At 52.9% G+C, this 24,620-nt stretch overlaps 1 protein-coding gene across 1 annotated transcript in view; it reads right to left on the bottom strand.

Moving 5' to 3' along the window:
* The window catches only part of FGD5 (FYVE, RhoGEF and PH domain containing 5), a 114,774-nt gene extending 101,800 nt beyond the window's left edge, over positions 1-12,974 (bottom strand). Inside the window, exons 1-2 of the mRNA XM_082847665.1 lie at positions 12,896-12,974; positions 2,023-4,708 (exon numbers count right to left, since the gene is read on the bottom strand). Coding sequence (XP_082703791.1) covers positions 2,023-4,708; positions 12,896-12,908 — 2,699 coding nt within the window. The 5' untranslated portion in view covers positions 12,909-12,974. The remainder of the gene's footprint in view (positions 1-2,022; positions 4,709-12,895) is intronic.
* Positions 12,975-24,620: the final 11,646 nt, after the last annotated feature.

Genomic DNA, 24,620 nt, shown 5'->3' with positions numbered 1-24,620 from the left:
TTATTCCCTTAATGTCATTATAGTTTGGATGAAGGGAGCTTTTTTGTTTTTTGGACTAAGTACAGATCAAGGCAACAAGGCCTTTGCATATGGCCAAGTAGCCTGTGCACTGCACAACCCCAGGGGCAGCATATTAGACGAAAAGGTGAGTGGGACCCTGGGGTTGTGCAGTGGGCAGCCTGAACAACCAGACCTGGCATCCTTCAGCATAATGCACTACAAATTCCTGAACCAAGAGTCAGGAAATCTGAGTCCTGACACTGATTTCTCCACTAAATTGCTTAGAGATTTTAGGCAAGTCTCTTTCCCTCTCTGTGCCTCAGTTTCCTCCTCTGTAACGGGACCAAATTTTGGCTGAAGTTCCCTTCCAGCTATGAAATTCTGTGATTCAACAGAAGCAGGTTTCAATTTCCGAAGGACAGTCATACAAAAGGGGAAATGAGCTCAGCTGCCTGGCTTGAGGGGAAAGAGCCAGCATGAGTGGTGTAGGGATATTAGAGAGAATAGCTTCTGCCTCAGTGGGATAGGGACATTAGGGAGAGATAGCTTTTGCCTCAGGCAGAAAGAAAAACTTAATCAGAGTACCTAGCAACAGACGAGGCACCTCTGGGAGGTGGTGAGTTCCCTGTGGCTTGAGGAATTCAAGCACAGACCCAGTTAAGAGAGGGACCTATCAGACATGGGAGGTTTGACCGTACGCTCTTTGAGGTCCTTCCCAGCATGGAGATTTCATGGTTTCAAAGCCTGGTTCTATTTTCATTAGTGCTGGAGGCATTCAGCTAGGGTTGGGTCTTGTCAAACCCCGCTGATAACTATTAACGCAATGAACTTGTCTGCTCTCCCGCTCCCACCCTCTTAAAGTTCGCACACATCCACATTCTCCAAATTAAACTGGATCCCTCCGGTGGCACTGATGTCTACCTTTGCTCTGGCAAACAAACCTAGGAAGAACCAATTCATAGCCTAACCCAGACTTGGGGCAGGGAGAAGATGGAGCCAGTGTGGGGAACCACGTGAAAAATTCAGGAGAATAAACCACACAAACACTTCTAGTGGCTACACTCCAGAGAAAGCTTATGCTAATTGCAAATCATTCTTATCTATTCATTAATGCAGGTCCCCTGGGACTTCCGAGCAGCAACAGCTGTGCCGGACTGCGATGAGTTACTGCACACGAGGGGGAAAGAATCAGGGTTTCCTTTAAAATCACCACCATTCTGACTTTTCATTAATTCAGATCAGGTGCCCCCAAGCGTGTAAATGGTTGAGGCTGAATCGCAGTGCCTTTAGGTTGCATCCATGGTGCATAAAAAACAGCAAGATTTGGCAATTATCCACCTGGGATGGTCAACAGGACATTCAGTCAGTCTTGGGAAGGTGGGGTCAGAAAACCACCACTGTTGTCAATAATTGCAGTGTTTCACGCTCACTTCCAAGGTGACTGAGTCCAAAAAAAAAAAAAAAAAAAAAATCAGCCTGGACGTACCTCTTAAAGACCTCTATTCAGAAATTTAGCTCAGGGCACCCTTAGCTCTTTAAACAATTCAAATAAATTGTCTTTTCTAGTTCCTTTGAACAGAGTATATACTGACACAATAAGAAGGTCTCAATCTCAATTTAGGGTATTTTCCTGATGGTGAAAGATGTTTAGTTTGACAAGATTCCAGAACCTTCTCTTTTGGTGACTTTCCCAGAAGGGACTAGTAAAGCCATCTACCTAGGAGATGAGAAATGTACCCCAAATAATAGAAATACATACACTCACATGGGCACTATATTTGGCATCTTAGCCAAATACTTTCAAACAGATTAGGTACTCTCATCTTTTCAAACACTCTGCCTAGAGGTAGCACAAATCCATTTCCCAGATGAAGTAACTGAAGCCACTCACCCCAAGCCACAAAGCTAGAGAGAAACAGAGCCTGAGGCTAAAAAGCAAGTCCGTTCTGTCCCCTACACCTAAGCTTGCCTCTCGGATAGTTACACCTGGCGAACAGCAAAGGAAATGTCATTTCACGGTACCTTTCTGCCTCCTGGTCTGCACTCTGCTGTTTGCTCTCGAAGGCGTTGAAGCTGCTCATGTCCACGTAGCCGTCATTCTCGTTTGCTGTGGACAGGGCTCTGCTCTGATCTTCAAACAGCTTCGTAAACGTCCCGGCCCTTGGGGGCCTCCGAGGTGGAATCTGGATATTTTCATAGTCCGAGTTCATGGCCGGGATGTTCTCATAGTCCGAAGTGTCAGCGTTGGGGAACGAGATGGAGCGCGGCTTGGTCAGGGGCAGGGGCAGAAAAGGAGGCCGGGAGCGGTCCTCGAAGGACTCCACCCTGGACACCGTCCTGCTGAAGGGGACGCCCTTCCTCTTGCCGTCCCTGTAGAAGATGAGGGAGGAGGGCGAGTCGCAAGCCCGGAGCTTGCCGGTCCTCGCTCTGAGCTGCGGGGAGTTGCTGAGGCTCCTCCGGTCCATCTCCAGGAGCCGGGCTGGCCCATGGTAGCTGGACTCTGAGGAGGACCTGGACGAAGACACGTTGACGTCCACGTGCACCTTGCTCTCTGTCTTCTTCTTAAACGTCAGCGCCAGGAACCGCTTAAAGGACGGCTTCTTCTTCTTGGTGTGCTTGTCCGGGGGCTCACTCTCCACCAGGAGCGAGGGGGAGCTCTTTGTGATGGGCTTTTTGGTGATGCAGGCCAGGTCAAAAGGGGGCGGGATGTCAACCACGGAAGACGGGGTGGAGGTGCCGCTGGATGGGAGGTGGCCCCTCTGAGAGAAGCTGCCAGAGGAGCCAATCACGCAGGGCAGAGAGAGGTTGTCGTCCTTCCTCTTGATCCCGTGGCCGTCTAGGCCACACGCCTCGGGCTCCCGGCACAGGGACATGGGGATCTCTCGGCCTTCCACGGAGAACGATCGCGGGTACAGAGTGAAGGCTCTGGGCTTTGCTGGCAAGGCCCTGCCGACGTCCAGCGGCTTCCCCTCCAATGACAGGACCGCCTTCCTTGCCTCCTTGGTGACACCCCCAATGCCAATGGCTGATGAGCCAGCTTCCGGTCCCGTTTCTTCCGGGACAGTTTCTGGGACGTAGCCAGCCATCTTCCCGGAGTGGGGCCTGGCCCTCGTGGTGACATTCTTCCTGTCGATGGGGACCAGGCTGCCCTCCGCATCAGAGCTCACCTCTTCCTTCAATCCACAGCCATTCGCGGTGCCTGAGGCAGCCTGTGCCTCAGGCTTCTCCCCCTCCCCAGGGTCCACCCCGCACGCCAGGCCAACGCCCATCTCATACGGGTTGGCGAGCGCGTCGTCCACGGCATCCTCCTCCTCTGGCATGACCACCACGTCAGGGACAGAGGGTCCCTCCCCGGCGCCACCCTGCAGGGAGCCACGCCGGCCACATCCAGGCCCAGCCACGGGGTCCTGCTGCGCCCGTTCCCCTGACCGCGGCTCCTGCTCGGACTCTAAGCTTTGTGCTGACTCGGAATAAGGAGAGCAGCTCTCGCTACAGAAAGAGGTGCTCTCGCTTGGGAAGAACTCGTAGGGACGTCCTGAAAGTGGAGCCACAAAGTCGTCCACACAGTCCCTCTCGAAAGGAATGATCTGGCAGCTCTCCTCAGCTCCTTCATCCTGCACAGGGTCCTCACCTTCTTGAGGGTCCCCTTCTGCCTCCTGGGTGACCACTGCTGTTGCTTCTGGGTCAGGTTTCTCCTTCTGATCAGCTGGCTCATCCTGACCATCCTGGCCACCACCTCCTGGGGCATCTTTACACGCCTCCTGGGAGATGTCAGGGCTGTCTGTGGCCACCTCCGCCTCCGGGACACCGGGGGCCAACCCCTCGTTCTCTGGGGGCTCCTCGCTGCCATCGGCAGTGTCCCGCTCAGGGGGCCCGTCAGAGCCCACACACTCGTCTGATGCCCCCAGTTCTGTGTTGGTGCGGCCTTCCTCACCATCCTCCTCTGACTCCCCGGGTGTCACAGGCGGCCCGGGCTCCTCACCACGAGCTGCTGGGTCCTCTGCATCTAGGTGAGTTAGAATGATATCGCTTGGAAGGACCGCCTCTCCATCCCCAGCACCCCCGTCCTCCAGGCTGTACACGCTGTGTTCTTCCACCTGCTTCTCCTCGTCGTCACTTGTGAACTTCTGCTCCTCTGCCCCCGGGGCACAGGCACAGTCCTCCACCTCCATGTTCTCAGGAGTGGGGGTGACTCCTCCATCGTCCTCTCCACCCAGCACCGCTTCAGCCGGGGCTGCCCAGTCCTCTGCAGCTGCTGCCCCTTCCTGCTCACACTCCTTGCCTCTCTCTTGGCACTCCTCCCCACCGCTGGCCTCTGGAGGCACCGTGACTGCATTCTCCACGGAGCCCCCATCCCTGGGTCCGTCCTCTGCTGCAGGAGCCCCGGGGGCCACGATGTAATCCTCGTCTGCCTCAGGCTCGGAGCATTCCGGGGTGGACCGGTGCTTGTCGTAGAGCCCCCTGTCTACGCAGGGCAGCTTCCCATTGCTGCATTTGTTCAAGCTGTTGATCATGTAGATGCTGGCCCTCCACTCACTGGGGGTAGCCAGCCTGGGCTTTGGGGCGATGGGGGGTTTCGGCCCCCTGGACATGGAGTTGGGACTGTGAAGACACTCGGGCCGGGGTGACGAGGAGAATTTGGGTGCCGTCACTGGCGTGAGGGGACTGGCAGCCTTCGGCTTAGGAGCAACTGGTGGTTTGGGTGAATCTAAAGGATGAGAATAAGAAAAGGAGAGAGAGAAGGTACAGTTACCATTATTTCCTTCCACTCAGAGTCTCCTACTTACCATTCACAAGAGAACACCGAAGATGGTTTCCCAACCCACATGAACCCAATCTACCATGTTCTGTCAGGTTTACACCCTCCACCAACATCTTTAAAATCCCTCGACCTTCCAATAAAGATTCATTCTGTAAACAAGGTGAAGAGATCTTTCTTCTATGCACAGGCCAGCTAACAGAGCCCAACTGAATGACACCCTGTGCTCCTCAAATAAAGGTGTCCAGGTCGTTGCACTCATCCACTCAACAACGACGCAGTAAATGCTTTCGATGTGCACCGGCCCATGAGACACTGCTGGTCCCAACAGTCAGATCCCTGCTGCCCTCGTGGAGCCCACAGTCATTCCACCATTCATTCATTCTTCTATCTATATACGCAGCACTGCAGATGGCAGAGGCTTCTAGAACCAAGAAGAGAAGAACACCTCTGCTGAAGACTCACAATTGAATCAGGGAGACAAGAGTAACAGAACAAGTGGAGGACTGAGCCACAGACCCTTGGAATATGATGACTGAATATCTCCCTCCCTCCAGAACGATACACCACAGGCTTGGGATGGTGGCATATGATTCTTCTGAGGGTCACCTCTGAATTCTACGTGCTTCAAGACTGGTTTCCAGCTAACTGCCCTGCCTCCAAATTTCACAGGAGAAATTATATGGTATTTTCCAACATGGGATATTTGCAAAAGGCCTTATCCCCTGTGGATATTGAGGATCTATCAGCCATGGCAGAATAAAAGATGTCGCACAACATGCACGTGTGACAGGAGTTAGGAAAGCAAGAGTTGCCATGGCTAGGGAAGACCTCTCGGAGAAGGTGAAATTTCAGCTCACTTTTGCAGGACTGGAGGGACCTGGACAAGCGGAAGGAGCAAGGGAGGAGTCGCCCACTTCCAAGTTCAGCAGCTCTCCTGCCACAGCCAGCCCATGCCTTCACACCTCCTGCCGTGCCTCCGAGCCCCTGTCCACACTGCAGCCAGGGTGAGGAATGCAGATTTTCATGAAATGCAACTCCATCCTGCCAACTTCACTTCAAAAGCACTGCCTGGCTGTTCACTGCCCAGGTTTAGGATGTACAGGTCCCCCCTTCAGTCCAGTCTCAACTCCCAGTTCCATCCCCACTAAGCCTTGGGTGTGATACAAAGCAGCCCCAGCATGCCAGCCCGGCTTGTGACAGAAGGAAGACTGAGCACAGGGTCTGGAGGTCTGTCAGCAAACTCTCCTCCTCCCCACACATTTGACTCCCAGCTCAATCCTTGCAGCATCTAACCCTGGTCATCTCTAATCCAGGGCTGTCTGACAAATATAAATGTGAGCCCCATTTATCATCACACACGTAATTTTTAATTTTCTCATAGCCACATTAAAGAGTCAAAAAGAAACAGGTGAAATTAATTTTAACAGTACATTTTTCAACTCAATATATCCCAAATATTATCATTTTGGACATTATCATGTGATCAATGAATCATGTTTGCATCAACATGTAATCAATACACAAAAGTCATTAACAAGATATCTGACACTCTTGTTTGTCCTAAGTCCTCGAAATCTAAGTTATATTTCACACTTGCAACACATCACGATTCAGACCAGCCACACTGCAAGTGCTCAGTGGCCACGCGAGGGTGGTGGCTATGGGGTCAGCTAGCACAGCTCTAACTGATTTTAACCCATCTCCATGGGACTGTCCCACTGGCCCCTCAATTTCAGTATATCTGAGGCCAAAGTCAGTATCATCCCCCCCAAACTGGCACAGCTATGCAAAATTCAGCTGAGGAGCCCCAAAGGAAATAAAAAAGGCCCAGGACAGCAATAATATAGGGTTATAAAGCCCATGCACTCTGGTCCTGGAAGGGCCTGATTCCAGAGCCTCTGTACATTGCTCATAAATCTAATGAACTTAGTTGTATGGTTTCCCAGGACACAGCTAATTAGTGGGGGGTGGAGGTGCAGGGAGAGCAGCAACACTGCTAGTTGTAAGATGTGGTAGCAAACAGCAAGAAATGGAGAGAAGAGGCACAGCTGTCAAGACTTTAAAGGCTAAAGCAACCACTGCATCAACGCCCTAACCCACACCTACATTCATCCGCACCAATGCCCAGGCCAGCCACTGGCATCCGGATAATAACCCAGAGTCTTCAAGATAAAAGAAGTGACTTCCCAACTTTTTGTTTCCATACGCAATCAAATATATCCTAATTTAGAAAAATTTCTGTCCAATTTAGTTTAAAACAAACTCGAATATTTGGAGCTTAAAGAGCTACCTGTCAATGTGGAGTAACAGGGTAATAATAAGCCTTTGGAGCCTGGTGGTCTGGGTTCAAATTCCGCCGTTGCCACAGATACGCTATGAAACTGACTCTCAGATTCCTCATCTATAAAATGGGTTCAACAGTAACACCTATTATGAAGAGGTTGTTATGAAGATTAAAAGATATATATTAGCAGGACTTTGCATAGACAGGTGTTCTCAATAAGCAGTAGCTATTATTGTTCTAATAAAGTCAGTCCTTCCCTACCCCACATCTTCCCCTGGTATAAGTCTTGCTCTACACAGATATATGATGTAATACGAGCTTCACGCTCTCAACATCAGGTGTCAGGCATTGGCATGAAATTATTCTTTGGGGGTGGGGACTCTCACTTCTCATCCTTAAAAGGTGGTATTTCACATGGGCACCACGAGACCTGACAGAGGTCATGGAAAATGACCGTCACCTAGGCTGCATCGCTCCCACCGCCCCCCATCCTTCATCCAATCAAGCTATTGATCTGTGGGCGCCATCTCCTCAGAAAAGATTACAGTGGGTGTCTGAGGCGTGATCCTGAAAGAAAATGCCTTCCCCACAGGAGCCCCTAAGGAGTGACAGGTACACAGTGTCCATGCCCTGCTCCCAGCTCTAGAGCTCAGGGCGTTTCATCCACATCCCCTCTGAGATCAAAGGATGCCAGAGTCAGAAAGGCCTCGTCTGACACCTCATTGAAAGATGAGGAAACTGAGGCACAGAAAGGGTGGGTGACTGGCCTGGAATACTCAGCGAGTCCAGAGCAGGGCCCCAGTAGAATGGGTTTTTTTTTTTAATAATAGGATTTTTAAAATATATACTTATTTACTTGGCTGCGCCGGGTCTTAGTTGCAGCACGCAAGATCTTCCTTGTGGCATGTAGGATCTTTAGTTGCGGCATGTGGGATCTAGTTCCCGACCCGGGGTCGAAGCCAGGCCCCCTGCACTGGGAGCGTGGAGTCCTAACCACTGGACCACAAGGGAAGTCCCAGAATTGGGGGTTTCTTGCTTCCTGGTCCACTCCCTTGAACCTCTGCCTTCACCTTTCTGCCACTGAGCATTTCTTCTACAGTGCAGACTCAGGGCTCCCAGCAGAGAAGGGCAAAACGCAGGAAAACTGAGGCCAGGGAGACCAGGGACTGCCAACCAGGTGAGAAATTCACATAAGGCTGAGTTAGAAGGACTAACTGTGACCATAAAGTGAATGACTGGCTTTCCTTTGCTCCTATCCATTTTTCTTTAATCCAACTCCATTAAATAGGTATTTATCGAGCACCTACTATTTGCCAGACACTCATCTAGACTCTTTAGATACATCAATAAACAAAACACTGTGTAGATGCTGCTTAGCCTTGAGCAGAAGGCCATGCACACTCCAGCTAGTGTGATGAACAAACTAGAAGTGGTGAGGATGGAAGGAGGGAGAGCAGGGAGGAGGCGCCTGCGATAATCCAGGCCAGAGAAGATGGAGGCCTGGACCAGGCTGTAGCAGTGGAAGTGGTAAAAAAAAAAAAAAAAGAAAGAAAGAAAGAAAGAAAAGGTCAGATTCCAAATATGAAGGTACAGCTGGTGGGATTTACAGACAGTTTGGATTTGGGGTGTAAGAGAAAGAATAATAAAGGACAACACGAAGGTTTTGAGTCACAGCAACCAGAAAAGTGAATTTGTTACCAACTGAACTGGGGAAGGCTGCAGGTGCCAGGGGAGGAAACCAGAATTTCGATTGGCACGTGTAACATCTGAGTTGCCTATCACAGCCCCGGGAGGAACTGTCAGTGGGCTCTCGGATGGACCAGCCTGGGTTCCCGGGAGAGGCCTGGAGGCAGCCATCACAGAGACAGGATTAAGGCATGAGCCGGGTGAGCCCACCAAGTGACTGAGCGGGGGCAGAGACAAGAGCAGGGCCCAGGAGGGAGCCCCAGTGGCCCAAAGGTTATGAGAAGGAGCCAGCAAGAGAGACAGAAGAGGGAGGAGAGAAAATGAAGAGTGTGAGAGCTTCCAGGTCTGCTCCCTCCCTGCTTCCCTCACAAAGAGGAACCACATAGAGCCCCTGCCCTCAGTACAAGGGTCTCAGACCAGTTCTGCCCAGAGAAGACCCAGGGAACAGATAGCACCAGGGTGCATGCTGAAGGACAGGGAGGATTTTAATAATCAAAAAAGAGGTTGGATATGATCCAGCAATCCCACTTCCTCAGCATATATCCAGAGAAAACCTAATTTGAAAAGATACATGCACCCCAACGTTCACTGCAGCACTATTTACAATAGCCAAGACATGGAAGCAACCAAAATGTCCATCGACAGAGGAGTGGATAAAGAAGATGTGGTACATGTATACAATGGACTATTACTCAGCCACGAAAAAGAATGAAATAATGCCATTTGCAGCAACACGGATGGACCTAGACATGATCATACCAAGTGAAGTAAGTAGGACAGGGAAAGACAAATATTGTATGATATCATTTATATGTGGAATCCAAAAAAAATGATACAAATGAACTTATTTACAAAACAGAAACAGACTCACAGAAAACAAATTTAAGGTTACTAAAGGGGAAAAGTGGGGGAAAAAATAAATTAGGAGTTTGGGATTAGCATATACACACCACTATATATAAAATATATAACCAACAAGGACCTACTGTATAGCACAGGAAACTCTACTCAATATTCTGCAATAACCTATATGGAAAAAGAATCTGAAAAAGAATAGATACATACATATTGTATAACTGAACTGCCTTGCTGTACACCTGAAACTAACACAACGCTGTAAATCAACTATACTCCAATATAAAATAAAAATTAAATTAAAAACATTTTAAAACAAGAGGTTGGGTGTTCCAGGCAGAAGGAACAGAATGTGCAGAGGCCCAGAGGCAGTTAGATGCAAGCCCTTTGGGAGTAAAGAGCCCAGTTTGGCTGAGCTTTAGAGAATGGCAGGGATGGGGCAATTACAGGATAAATCAGAGCAGGGCTTTCCTCCGCTGGGCTGAGCTTAACTTTCTGACTGTCCAGAACCCAGAATGGACGGAACTGCTGGGCCCTCTGGCTGCTGCATGAACCTTTTCTCTCTCTGTAACACAGAGCCTGCGGGGGCACAGCCTCCCCACCCTGAGGTACCAACTCCCAAAACCTCCTGGCAATTTGCTACACCTGAGGATGACTCGAACGCAGAATACCCTTTGAGCCAAGAGGCCAAGAGTTAACTGGGGGTGGGGAGTCACAGTGACAGGAGGAAGAGATTTTTAAGAGCTTCTGGTGATAGAAATCATCCCCAGCCAGGCCCCTGGTACCAGTTTATATTTTCTCTCTCTATTTTAATTAAATATCTGCCACTCACACATCCATGTTGCTGTTCCCTTGCCGGCTCTGCAGAGTTTAAATCAGAAGAGGTACCGAGAGGGGCACTGGACTGGGAGTTGGAGCTCTGATCTCCACTCCTGGCTCTGCCTTTAACTGAAGGGGAGACCTTGGGCAAGTCCCCTCCCCTCTTTGAGCCTCAGTTTCCACATGTGCAGAGTGAGGGGACTGCACCAACCAGTCAGTAAGTGCCTTCTGCTTGCTCTGGCCGACAACAGCCTTTTAAACTCATGGCTTTTCTGATGACGTCCCCTGACATTCCCATCTTCAGCCCCTGTGTCTGTTTCAACTGCAGTTCACCATACTCCCCCTGGAACTCTCATAACCGTATGTTCCAAGAGTAATTATCTTCCAATTTCACCTTCCAATTGCATCTTAATTTAACTTTCATTGCTGGGTGCCTGCTGGAATGTCCCAGTGAAGCCTGATGATTTCTAATTAGGCTGCTGTTAGGCTAGTCCAGTGATGCACGACAGAGCGGGAAGAGCATGGGTCCCCAGCTCAGACAGACCTGGACTCCAACCCCAGCTCTGCCACACACTGGCTGTGTCACAATAACTAAGAGGATGGTGGTTACGAGATTCAGTCCCATGGAGTCTATGAACCACTATGCTGCATGATCGGGAACTTCAGAGCCTGGCACACAGAAATCATTATACGAGGTCTAGGACTGCCGTCACACTGCAAAAGTAACCAGGTTTATGCTGGAGGCAAATGACTGGATGGCAGATTTCCTGGGACCAAACCTGCCTTTACGTGTATTCCGGCTCACTCCATCCCCCAGATTCTCAGAGAAGGGAGGGCTTGCCCAAGCCTCATGCAGGGAAACGTGGGAATACCGGATCGGCTCTCACCATTGTTTTAAGCGAGTTTTATTAGGAGTGTAGGAAAGAGCTAGCCTGGCTCTGTCCAGGCTGTGCCAGATCAGGCAGCAGTCCACCTCCTTCCTACAAGGAGTGGCTTGCTGGGCATTGAGACCCTGCCCCAGCCTTTTCCACTACTCAAAAGGGGAATCCCTGCTCCCACTCCCACCTCCTACCCTGCGACCAACACTCACTCACTGTCCAGGTGCGTACACGCCCAGCAAAACAGGGCCTGGACACAGGGAGGCGGCTACCACACTCCCAGGCCCCCAAGTCTCTCCTTTGTCAGATCAATCCAGCCAAACGTCTCCCATCTGCACCTCACTCCTAAGACAATGACTTTTTTCATCAAAAAGATTATACAAAGAAAAAGCCCACAACACACACACAAACACACACTTTTTACACATACTCAGGGCAGCAGGATATGGTTCTAAGACAGCCAAAATGGTGGCTTCCTGTTTCTTCAGGGATGTGTGTTTTGGAGTACGGATTCGGACAAGGGTGTTGGTCGGAGAGAGAGCTGCCTTCTGCTAAATTCTAAGAGAAATATATTAAAAGAGCAGTAATCGCTCCTTGTCAGGCAAATTAAGTTAGCTGGGGCTGCTGCCTTGCAAACTCACCTCTAGGAGGAAACTTTCTGCCCTCCCCGCGGAGGAGTCAGGAACCCGAGAACTGGGTTCCAGGCACCGCCCATCTCTGACTCTCAGTTAATAAACCTGTTAAATGGCACTCCTCTGGAGGGATCATTATCTACTGCCAAACGCGTTCTGGATTTCACGGAATCCCTGGCCTAGCAAAGGCAGATATGGAGAGCAGAGAAGCAAGGGCTTGGGAGGGAACGCCTGGAGTGCGGCTCAGCCTTGGCGTCCCCTAGGCGTTCGGTCCCCTGGGGGAGGCACAAAGAAGGCCCCGGGCCACGGCACTGCAGGAGGTTGGGGTGCGCTGCGGGTGTGTGTGTGTGTGTGTGTGTGTGTGTGTGTGTGTGTGTGTGTGTGTGTGAGATAATCTAGGGCTTTTTAGTTCCTTCGGAGAGCGAGCTCCAAGTCTGGGCGTCTAGAAGAGAGAAGGGAGCAAGAATCCGCTAAGGGCGCGCCTCGGAGTAGCGAGGGACCAGGAATAGACCCCGCAGTGGGGAAGACCTCAGACGGTTCCCGTGGGCCAGGAGGGGCCTCTGAGGGGCCAGCGAGGGCCTGGCGGGGACCCTGAGGAGCAGGAGTGAGAATTTAGGGTCGCGACCAAGTCGCCTGTGCGAACGGAGCGTCATTCCCCGCTGCGAGGGGACCCTCAATACCGGGACCGCGGTGGGAGCGGGATACGGCCGTACGTGGCCAGGGTGCGGCCTCGCCGAGACCGAGGGTGCGTCCCCGAGGCTGGGCGTCTCGGACAGGGGCAGCGGCCCCCGATGTTCTCGTCCTCCTCGGCGAGGGCACTCGTGACCCGCCCATACCTCGGCCGAGGCAGAGCAGAGTGGGAAGGTCGGGGGTTTCTCGGCAGCTCGCTCCCGGCGCCCCGCGGGCTACAACTTGGAGCGCCTGGCGGGGGCCCCTCGCGCGCGTCCCTCGGCGCCTGAGGTCGCGCGGAGCCTCCTACCTGCTCTGTTCATCTTCCAGCGCGCGGAGCCAGGGACCGCCCGTCGGTGCGTCCGTCCTTCCGAGCACGAGTCCGCGCGCCGCCTCACTCCATGGCCGCCCCGCGGGGCCCGCACCCCGTGGCGCCTGCCCCGCCCCCGGCGCGCGCCGGACTTCGCGCAGCGCGCAGGGCAAGTGGGGGCTTGGGGGGTGCGAGCCTCCGGGGCTGGGCGGGGCTGGGCGGGGGCAGGGAGGGGAAGGGGCACGAACGCAGGGCGCGCGGCGTCGCGTTCACTCAGGACTCCGCGCGGCGGGCAGGGCCAGGGGGGCGCAGGGCGCGAGCCTCCGGGGGCGGGGCCGGGGTCAGCGGCCGGGACAGCGCGCGGTGTTGCGTCCGCTTCTGGCTCCCAGCTCCGCGCGCGCTGCGCCCTGGTCGCCGCGCCGCTGCCCGTGCCGCCGTTGCCGCCGCTGCCCCTCCGCCCCCTCCTAGACGTTTCCTCCCGCTCCCGGAGAGGAAGACTTTTTTTTTTTTCTCTCCCCTTTCTGCTCTGTCAGGGATCGAGGGAGCCGAGGGGCGAGGCGTCCCCGCGCACATTTAAAGGGGCCATGGCCGCAGGGACTCGGGGAGCTGCACGAGGTTCAAGGCACGAGGGTGGGAGGGGCGGGGTGAAGCTGGCGAGTTGGGCTTCTGGGGACTTCCTGGTCCCTTCGCCCAGCGGACCGTCTATCACTTTATTTTCAACCTCGGGCGTTCATTCAGTCCTGGGCCCAGCACCGTGCTGAGCGCAGAACAAGACAGCCCCAAATTCTTGCCCTAGTGGAGCTTAAATGGGATGTCAGTGGAGACACAAGACAAATAAGCAATAAACACCGTTTCAGAGAGTGATGGGTGCCTTGAGGGAGATAAACCAGGGTCGTGGGGCAGAGTAATTTTTAAAAATGCAAATTCTCAGGGCCCGCCCCAGACTTAACTGAATCAGAAATCCCGTGTTTAACAAATCCTTCAGGTCCTTCCGATGCAAGCTAGTTTGAGAACCTCTGGAGTAGAGAACAGGTGATCAAGGAAGGTCTCCCTGAGGAGGTGACATTGAAAGGGAGACCTGGTAGATGAGGAGCCTTTGTCCACTCAGCGCTCACCAGCCAGCATCTCGCTGGGACCAGGCCTGGTGCTGGGTGACATGGATGACTCAAGCCTTCACCCTTGAGCACCCGTTGGATTGGCCACGCAAACATAGGCAGTTCTGCTTCCCTGGACAAGTGCTGGGATGGGGACAGGAGCTTGTGGGAACTCAAGAGGTGGCCCCTGAGTGGAGAGGGTTCCAGAAAAAAAAAAAAAAGGGCCTTTCAGATGGAGTAGCTTGGGCAGAGACTTAGATGTGTGAAAAGGCATGGCCTGATGGAAGAGCCCTGAGGGGTTTGGCAAGGCAGGGAAATAGAGGGTGGCAACATCTGATAAGAGGCACAGAAGGTTGGGGTGAGGCGTGCTTTGAAAGCCATACCAAGGGCTTCCTTCCATCAGCCATTGAAAGCTGAGGGCAAGGGTCATGTCTCTCATCTATAACTGGCAGCCAATACTTATAGAGCACCTACTGTGTGCCTGGCAAGGTGTTAAGCTCTGTACCTGCATATTTACTCGTTTAAGCCTCACCACAACTTTATGAAGCTGGTATCAAAATTCTTCCCATTTTACATTCGAGGAAACCGAGTAAACTAAGAGTTCACATGAGCTTTCCTGATTGTTCTTGCCCTGGCTGTCCCATGTCTGCATCTCCAGGACCCAGCTCAAGGTGTGGCTTGGTCATTTAGTAGTTTGGTTGTGAGCCCACTACGTGCCAGGGTGTAGGCTCGCAGCAACCCCAGCACTCTGTGGGAGGGTGTGGGGCTGGGGCATCTCAATTCATTCAGGCGATTCAGCCAATGTATCTACTGTGTGGGAGTAGGTGGAGGGGGACATGGAACATATCCCCCCGCACCACGACCATCCCTTCCTGTCCCTCATTTGGGGACGAAAGACCCAGAAATGGCCCCATGCCAGGGTGATGACTCCAGGGCAGGGGCTGTGTCTGCTCTGCTTACCCCTGCAGCCCTGGCATCTAATAAAGAACCCAGCACTTAGTAGGTCTTCAAAAAATATGTGTTGTCCACAAAAATGAAGGCCTGGGACAGAGGTTCAGACTATTGTTTGGGATCACTTTGGTTTTCTGGGACTGAAGGTGGCAGAGGCTAGAATTTTTGTGACTTTGACCAGTTGTGCTGGGAGCTTGTGAGGAGGCAGAATTCCAAATGGCCATGAGACATTTTGCAGCCTTGGCTGTCCTCCCTGAACCTAGATGCCTTCGGTCCAGCATTTGGTCCAGGCAGTCCCAGACAACCATATGTTTTCATTGCACAGATGAAACACTTCTCTGAGCATCGTCTGTGGAGCCCAGCAACAGCAGCACTCAGAGGCTTAAGAATGCAGAATCCCAGGCCCCACCCCAGTCCTACTGAACTAGAACCTGCATTTTAACAAGACCTCCAGGTAATCTGTTTATACATCTGGAGAAACACTGCCCTGGATAACTCACCCCATTACTTTTTGGCCAGATGTGCTGCCAAAGTCCACAGAAGTAGAGAAGAGACTTCCCCAGGTTCTCACTGGGGTGAGAACTTAATCCTCTGACCTCTGTCTCCTTATTAATACATTATTGGAAGGTGGGTAGGTTTCTGGATATCTGGGGGCCTGCACCCAGCAGAACTCCTGGTGCATATTAGGTGCTCACTAAAACTATAAAACTTGTATGAAGGTCTGATTGGAATTGTTTCATGAGCCAGTTGGTGCCTGACACAGAGGATGTTCAATGCACACATACTGAAGACAGGAATCAATACATTTCAGTTAGATAATGTGGAAAGGCTCTGGGGAGGTGAAACTCTTGTTTCCCGTCATTGTGAAAAATCTTATGTTTTCACACTCACCAAGCACTTCCATATGCCTAACCAAGTTTGTAGGTTTTGTCTTGTTTTTATCTTTTAATGCCCACAGTATAGAATCAGATTATGTGCATTTCAGGCAAGGGCCTAGGGTGTACCTCAGTTTCTCCAAATTCAGAAATGAATTTGATCCTTTCAAAGGACTTATTCGTCTCTGAACCGCTACCGAGTCCTTAAGCGTCCAGCCTTTTGCAGGGAAAACCTTTTGCCTCTGAAATAGGAAATCAATGGCAGAATTTGTGTTACTTAGGCCCTTCATAAACTTTATGGATCCCTGCGTGGAAGCGGTGGAGAAGATGATGGAGGTGATGGTGGAGGTAGGAAAGGTCGTGTTGGAGGCGAAGGACGGGGTGGGGGGAGGTGGTGACAGGATAGAAGTAGCTGTGAACATCACGGTTAGGGTGGAAGGCGTGATGTAGTCGGAGGTGGTGGAGGACGAGGTGCATGGAGGTTATGGTTTTGATGGATGTGGTGGAGATGGTGGCCTTGGAGGAAGTGACGGAGGTGGAGGTACAGAGGGTGGGAGGTGTCCGTTTGAATATGGGTACAAATGAGTGAGTGGATCAATCACTTCAATATTTGATGCAAGAAGAAAATATGTTTTAAGAGTTGAGATCATTTCTGGGAATTAGCAATAAAACCCAAAGAACCTAGGACCCCCAAGGCAGGAGCAGGAGAGGGAGGCTCAGATAATTCAATCAATGGCCAGCTTACCCTTTGCTGTAGGGCCTGTGGAAAGAAGCAGGGAGGGCAGGAAGGGACCTCAGTGCTTGGCTAAGACCTTGCCATGACTGTTGAATTTGGGATTTGAGGCTAAGCAAAGTCTACTTTAAAAGATCATAGCACCAAGGGCAGTTGGGAAAAAAAAACCCAGGTCTGAACTTGTTTAGCTGAAACCACACGGTGGTGTGGAGTGATGGGCCATGAAGCTGAAACGCTTATTCCTTTGTTTGCTTTTCCTAATATGAGAAAATGGATGGGAAAGACCAGAGGGCTTTCCAAACATTAGGAGCTGATACTGGTGGTTGGACTTGCTTAGTCCTTATGGAACTGAGCTATAACCACTCACTGAGCTCAGGGATGCAGTCAATAACCATGTGGGGGGTGATGACCCATCATCTCTCTGGGTTTGAGCCTTTCACACACATACTCTTCCCAAGAACCCTATAAAGTGTTTCTTATCTCCCCATTTCACACTTGGGAAAACTGAGGCCCAGACTGGGGAAGTGACTTGCCCTTCCAGCCCAGCCAGGACTCACCCCCCCTTCACTCTGAGAACATGTTCTTAACTACCAGGCTACAATGATTTCTCTGTGATGGGCACAAAGTCTGCCTAGATTTCATGCTTTCCAAATCACTCACCATCTTACTTGCTCCTCTCAGCAGACATGAGCCACCCAGGGTAGGTGTTATGCCCACTTGACAGACACGGAAACTGAGTCCAGAGGGAAAAATAACTGGCCTGGGATCCTACGGTAAGTCAGGGGATTCCAGTGCTGGGATCCACACCCCCTGACATCCAGGCCCAAGTTGGAATGATGTGGAGCTCTGCATACAACTTAAGTCACCTCAGATCAAAACCACTGAAATTCAGCTCCCTGTTCCCGCCTGCCTGAAGCCTTGGCAAAGTGCAGAGCCAGCACCAAAGCTGGATGTGATCTCCAGAAACAGCGCCCAGGCTCTGTGAGCTCCACGGCCAAGCCTCCCAGACAGGCGGTAGAGTGCAGCGGTCAGGAGCCACACTGACCTGGGTGTGACCTGGGCGGGAGGGCAGGTCCCAGCCTCAGCTTCCCCATTGGTAGCTAGTATTTGCTGAGCGCTTATTTGGTGCATTCAGTAAGTCTTTTGCATATATTAGCTCATTTACTCCTCCCAACAAACAAACTCCTCCTGCCTCTGAAGTAGGCAATGTTATTACCCCTGTGTTACAGACAAGGCTACCAAGGCACAGAGAGGCTGAGGCATTCGCCCAGGGATACATAGCTAGTGAACAGTGGGGATTCCACCCTGGCTCTGGGGCTGGCTTTCTTACCCACTTCAACACGCTGCTGTCCTGTCAAGGATATGATAATAGTGTCTGCTCATTAAATGAAATGAATTATCTAAAGCATCCAGGAGGGGAGAGGGGAAGACAGGAGGTGCTCAAGAAATGATCATTATCATTTAAACATCTAGTACAGAGTTGGTGTTCAATAAATGCTTACAAACAAAGTACACCGGGAACTGGGCCACGCACACCCCACGATCAGAGCAGGAGAGGGATGGGAGAGAGCATTTACTGAGCAGCCTCTGTATACTGGGATGGGTGAGAGGGGGCAACAGGGGAGCCCCTCGGGAGCACGGGGAGGCAGCCTGGACCCTGCTTCCTGGCCCCGGGGTGGGGGAACGATCGGGGTTTTGTTTACCGCTGAGATGGGGGCGCTTCCATAAAGCTGGGGCCCAAGACCAGCTACCTTCGCATCCCTCTCTGTAGCAGAGTCCCCCTGGTTTCCCGGTTTCCACGAGGAGCAGCTCTATGCCTTTTGTCTCCGGGGATAAAATGCATGTTACGAAAACGGAAATGACCCCGGCTCTGCAGCCTCTTTGTGCTTTTGGACTGCTCACCCCACAACGCCACGGCTGCGACATCATCAGCTTCAGGGCTTATCTCCCCCTGGAAAGTAATTGAGTTGCCTTCCTGGCTCCAGGGGTGGGCAGATCTGAGCCAGACACCTGCCGGGGTGGACTCGGCTTAGCAAGGCCGCCCCTCCCTTCCTGTGCCCCAAAGACCGGGCCCTCACCCCCACCCCACTGCACACACCGGGCCAGGCACGAGCAGAGGGAGAAGCGGGGGTCCTGAAGGCCCCTGGTTTCACCAGTCACTGGTTCTGTGGCCTTGGGGGGAGGTTTCACCAGTCACTGGTTCTGTGGCCTTGGGGGGGGGTTTCACCAGTCACTGGCTCTGTGGCCTTGGGGGCAGGGACACTTTGCCACTGTGCACCTCAATTTTGTCCTCTGTAAAATGGGAACAATGAGACCTTTCTCTCGGGGTCATGGTGAGGATGAAAGGATGTTATTTCCCCTCTCTCTTCCCTTTCCTGTCCTTGAAGAGCTCATGGCTTGGTCTGAGAAACGGGCCTGGGTCAGCTAACAGTGACACAGTAGAGAGTGTCATTTACAGGTGGAGGGGTAGGGTTGCCGTTCCAGGTGAGGGTACAGCCCGTGGGGATGGAAGAGGAGGGCAGGATTGGGGCAAGGTAAGAAGTGTGCTCTGGACAAGCTCTCCAATGGCTGGCCAAAGAGTTTGGACTTTATCCTGCTGGTGATGGGGAGCCTTAGAGTGTTTCTGGGGGAGGGAGTGACATGGCCAGACCCGTGTTGTAGCCAGAGTGGGAGGGGAGCCAGAGGGACAAGTCCAGAGGTAGGATGGCCCAAGGAGGCTGGGGCAGGGACCCCAAGAGAGATTAGGCCTAAATTTATGAATGTTCCTGACCCACAATCGCAGGGCTCAAACGCATGCTAGGAAGGCTTCCAGGAGCAGGCAAGCTTTGCTCTGCACCCTGGAAAAAAATCACACAAGCAGAGGGGAGCAGGAAAGGGCCTGCCACACAGCGGGTGGGAGTGGGAACTGGGGGTCAGTAGCCCAGTAGGCTGATGTGTCCAGTGTGCAGGGATGGGTGAGAGGGACAGGCAGGGGCCTCAAAAGCCTTTGTGCAGCAGGCCTTTGACTCCCCAAGGAAGGGCTGAGCTCTGGGGGAGGGGAGTCTGAGGCTGGGCAGGGCCACTCGGAGTTTTTATCACCACTGGGTGGGATCCAGGGTCTGTGGAGGAAGTGACCGCCCTCTTCCGGCCAGCCATTTTTTTTCCTTCTGCTGCCCGTTTGGCTTTTTCCTGAGGCCGCATTTCCACAACGGCCCCTCCTGGCTGGCTGGGCGTGGGCATGGCTCCACCACACACCCAGCATTAGGGGTGGCCCGGCGCTAGGCTTCCTGTCCCTCTTTGGGCAGGCTGATTGGAGGAAAACAGCCCTCGAGCCTTCTTCAAAACAGGAAACTGCTCTCCCTGCTTCCTGAAGGACAGGAACTGTCCCCATGGCAACCATGGGACAAAGAGGCCATGTTAACCCTTCTGAGGTCAGGCCTGGCTGAGGCCCTTTCTTACCAGCCCCTCGTGGGTGTGGCACTGTACAGGTGACATCCTCCAAGTCTCACCACCATTCTGAGGGCAGGGCAGGTCGGGGACTTCATACCCATCGGATGGATGTCAACATGGAGTTCAACTCCGAGGGCAAAGGCGTGGCCACACCGCGAGCACACGGTGGGGTCTGAGGTCAGCTGTCTCCGTTGAAATCTTGGCTGTGCTGGCTGTGTACCTGGGGCAGGTGACTGAACCTTCCAGCCTCAGTTTCTCTACCTGTGAAACAGGAAACAACGCGGGGCTGTTGCGAGCGTCCGCTGAGTTCACCGCTCGTTCAGCGCGTACTCGCTTGTGTTATGAGCTGTTCTATGCCCTGATGGCAGCGACAATGACACGAATGACAACCTCCTGCCTCGTGGGCTGAGTGTGTAGATGGGGGTCAGGAGGTCAATAGGCCCACATGTCCGTGCAGGCCAGAGACTTGCAGGGAATGACCTGCAAGGGCTGCGGGTGGGGGAGGGGAGCATTCGGGCAGCGGGGCGGCAGGTGTGCTATCTGGGGATCAGCGAGGCACAGGGGCGGGCGAGGGTGGGGAGCAGAGAGCCTTTGGGTCTATCCTCAGAGCAAGGCGGAGCCAAGGAGGGTGAGGCAGGCCGGGCATGTTCTGATTCGCATGTTTAAAGACCTGCCTCTGGCTGTGCGGACATGCAGAGTGACAGGGACTCTGAATGGTGTGTTTCCTGGGGGGACCTTGCCCAGGACCCTGGAGAGACCTGAGTCATGGGGAGACACCATCTGTGCTGGTGCTGGGGAGCAGGGCAGGGCGGGGACTCCATGACCTGCCCCCAGTGCTGCCACTGTTCAGGGGCCCAGCCTTTTCCTTGACGGTGCACCAGGACACACCCAGCCTCCCTCCCTCCGACGCCCAAGGGCTGCTGCGAGGAGGATGCGGTGGACGCAGCTCCCGCACTGTGGCAGAGGCTGCTCTCCTCGCTGTGGCCTCCAAGATCCCACACTCCCTGCCTCACCACGCCCCCTCCCCACCCCATCTCCCACCACCCTGGGCTCCGGCCACACCGGCCTTCCTCTCCATCCCAGACCCTGCCCGGCTCCCTCCGGCCCCTGGGACTTGTCCTGCTCTCTAAAATGCCTTCCCAAGTGCTCACGTGGCTGGGCTGACCCCCTCATCTGCCAGGTCTCCAATGTCACCTCTTCTCAGAGATAACCCCACCCCTCCAGTCCCTCAGCATCCCCTCACCCAGTGTCTCTTCTTCACCTGCACTTACCTATATCTGAGATCGTCTCAGGATTTATCTGTTTCCCTATGTGGTGTCCGTCTCCCCACCTGGTACAACAGCTCAGGGAGGGCAGGGCGCCCGGAGCAGAGCCTGGCACACAGTGAGAGCCACTCTAATATCTGCTGCGTACCGAAGGGACAATACTGACAGAGGCCCCCCTTCTTGGGCCTTATCGCCAAACCCCTGCTCACTTCCACAGTCTGAAGAGATGTGGTCTCTCGGCCAGGAAGGCAGCTCTCAAGAGGAGTTGGTTGGAGGTGAGGGGAGCAAGGGTTAAATGCCTGCCCTGTAAGGAACTAGTTTTGTTCACGAATGTTAACAATCACCAAGAACTGTGTAGGGGACTCGTGCACGGGGAGGGATGTATTATTATCCCCATTTTTCAGATGAGGTAACTGAGGCGCAGAGAAGCAAAGTCTTGAGCCCAAGACCACACGGCTGGGAGGGGGCAGAGTTGAGGGGAAACCCAGGGGCCTGTGCCTTTCTCCTTAGCCTTCCGAAGAGCTGAAAGGGGCCTCGCACACAGATGAGAAAAGGTGATTGACTTTCTGAAAAATCTCCAAGGCTTTGTCAAGGCCACTGCCATCAGCCACATCATTGGGTTAACGTAGGTGAACACAAACTTCCTGGACTGAAGCACCCTCTGCGCTGGTTAAAGCGCGAACTCCAAAACCCCATTCCAGGCCCAGTGAGTTAAGCCTCCCTGAGGTCGAGGTGGAGAGTCTTCATTTTGGGAAACACGGGATTGAGGCTGTGGAGGCCGCACTGTGAGTGGAGACTGGGCTGGGAGGAGCACAGGGATCCTTTCCAGCCAAAAAGCCTGAAGTTCCAACTGGGTCATCAGCTGAGAGCCTGTCCATTGATAATCTCAGGGTGTGGAGGAGTGTCTGAGGGGGCATGAGCATGTCCACACCCTGCCCTGCCAAGCTGGGGCAGCCCTGGGAAGGCCTGCCAGGCAGTCGATTCCATTCTCCGACCTCTGACCTCCTACCTGCTCTTGACTTACCCCAGGGACAGGGAGCTCATGTCCTCACAGGGCTCTCCTCCCCTTGTGAGACATCTTTGCGGAATGCGGGTGGCAATGTCACCTTCCAGGATGCACCAGCAAGGCTGGCGATTTTAAAACAGGCATTTGGATGAGCCACCAGGCCTGACTCCTGATTTATTTTCCGGAATGGAGCTCTGCCCCTCTGCCGGCTGGTGGCAGAGGTGGGGGGAGCGGCTCTGCAAGGACCATGTTAATTAGCTCAATAAGCACGTGTGCACCCGTGCGGAGGGACCCAGAGGCAATGTGACCGCCTGTCATGGACACCATCAACTTCTGGGGTGAGCTTCCTCTACCTGAAATCCAGACACTTAGAGAAATGAATCCGACACCATGAAAACACTCAGCACCCTGGGCACCAGTGCACTGCCCCACAACTGGGGGTCTCCGTCCTTCTAGAAGAGGCTGCAGTCAGCACGCATGGTACCCCACGGGAGCTGCCTCCTAGCTGCCTTCTGGCAGGGGGGCTACAGGCTGGAGCCTGATCCTCTCCAGCTCAGGGGAGCCCCTAGGGAGGGGACAGCGTGTGAGGGAGGGGACCTTCAGCACATGGTCTGACAAATTCTGATGATCTCACAGTGTGAACTGGGGACAGAGCCTGACAGCTCAGAGTTTGGGACGAAGGTGTGGACTACACACTGGGGTTTGAGCCCCAACCCCCGCCCCATCTCTCAGCCCTGAGCTCCTGGCAAGTCCTTGTCCCGCTGGGTATCCCCCTCATTTATAAGATGGGGCATTTCTAGCACTTACCACACGTGCCCACTAGGGGAGATGAAGTAAGATGATGACCCTGCAGTGCTTAGCCCGGTGTCTGTTATGTAACATGCGCTCAGTATGTTAGATATTATTCCTAAGTATTACTAGTGAAGAAGTATCTGGCACAAAGCAGGCCATCAGTTAGAATCTGATGTCTTTTATTGTTTGTGAAGGTCTAACCTCACTGACTTGACAGTTTAATGTTTAACTATAAATAAAATTTGTTCACACTTTACTAATGAACAGGCAGCAGCATCCAGACTTTGCTCTGGGGTCCACTCAAACTCTTAAAGTCCGAGGATGATTTGCCTCCCTCAGGTTGCAGACACTCCTGCCTACATAGATGTGGGCTCAGTGCCTCCTCAAACTGGTGGAGCTGTGGTGCTTGACATGTTATGTTTAATCACCACAGGCACGCTGTGTGGCAGGTATGATTATACCCATTTTACAGATGAGGAAACTGAGGCCCAGAAATTTGCCTGGGAATACATAGGCATCGAGCAGCAGACGGTTGTGATCCCAGGTCTGTCGTAACCACACGGCTGGTGCTTTTCCCATTGCACTTAACTCAGGATCTCCCCAACCAAAATGGAGATGATTTCCCCCCAAACAGTGGCAGTCGCAGCACTGATGAGGGTTTGAGGGGTTCCCTGTGACCAGGGCACATGTGGGGCGGGTGGTAGAGCAGTATTTATAACCCCCGGCCTTTCCTCTGACATTCATTTCAACCCCATTTATGGGCACCCTTTTTGTGCCAAGCCTTGGAGGGAACCTGGGGGGTCAGACACACTCAGGGAGCAAGCGAAAAGCATCACAGCTAGGACCGGCCGTGCAATTGTGGGGCCAAGTGCAAAGCGAAAATGCAGTGCCTCTCGTCTAAAAATTAAGAATTCCAAATGGTGACAGTAGAACATGGGGGTTTAAACCAAGCACGGGGCCCTCCTGAGTGTGGGTCCCCATGTGGCTGTGATGGCCACACACTCGTGAAGCTGGCCCTGTGCACACCAGCACTGCAAAAACAGCACCTCCGAGTGCCCAGCCCACAGCCTGGCACAGAGTAGGAGCCAAGTACACATTCATTGAGCAGTGAGTTCTCCCAACTCTGTGAGATGGACACCTGATCATGAATTTGCAGCTGGGTAAACTGAGGCTCAGGAAGGCTCCCGCCTTGCCAGGCCTCACCAAAGCCCAGGTCGTGGCTTCCTGCTTGGCGTGCTGGCCCACTGTTCCATGTTGACCCCAATCCTGACCTTTGTTTTCCTGATCCCTGAAAGAAGGGGTAATGTTTACCACAGGCTGAAGTTTATTTTATTTTTGTGTTTCCCAATAATTGATTCCAACAGTTCCTACAGACGTCCTGCCGAAGGAAAACATGTTTTGCTCACTCAACCTTCGACTTCCTCGCGGCGCCAACGGTGGTGGGGGCCCACGGCCACAAGGAAAGCGTGGGGTGACTTTTCCCTTGGTTATTTTATTTTTTTTCCATCTCGCTGTCGGGGGACAACAAAACATGTTTTCCTTTTTCTCCAAAGGAAATCGGAACTTTCTTATTGACTACT

This window comes from Leucopleurus acutus (genome assembly GCF_964270905.1).
Source record: "Leucopleurus acutus genome assembly, chromosome: 10".
NCBI lineage: Eukaryota > Metazoa > Chordata > Mammalia > Artiodactyla > Delphinidae > Leucopleurus > Leucopleurus acutus.
The sequence above is the reverse complement of the archived record's forward strand: the minus strand, read 5'-3'. Positions and strand labels throughout refer to the sequence as shown.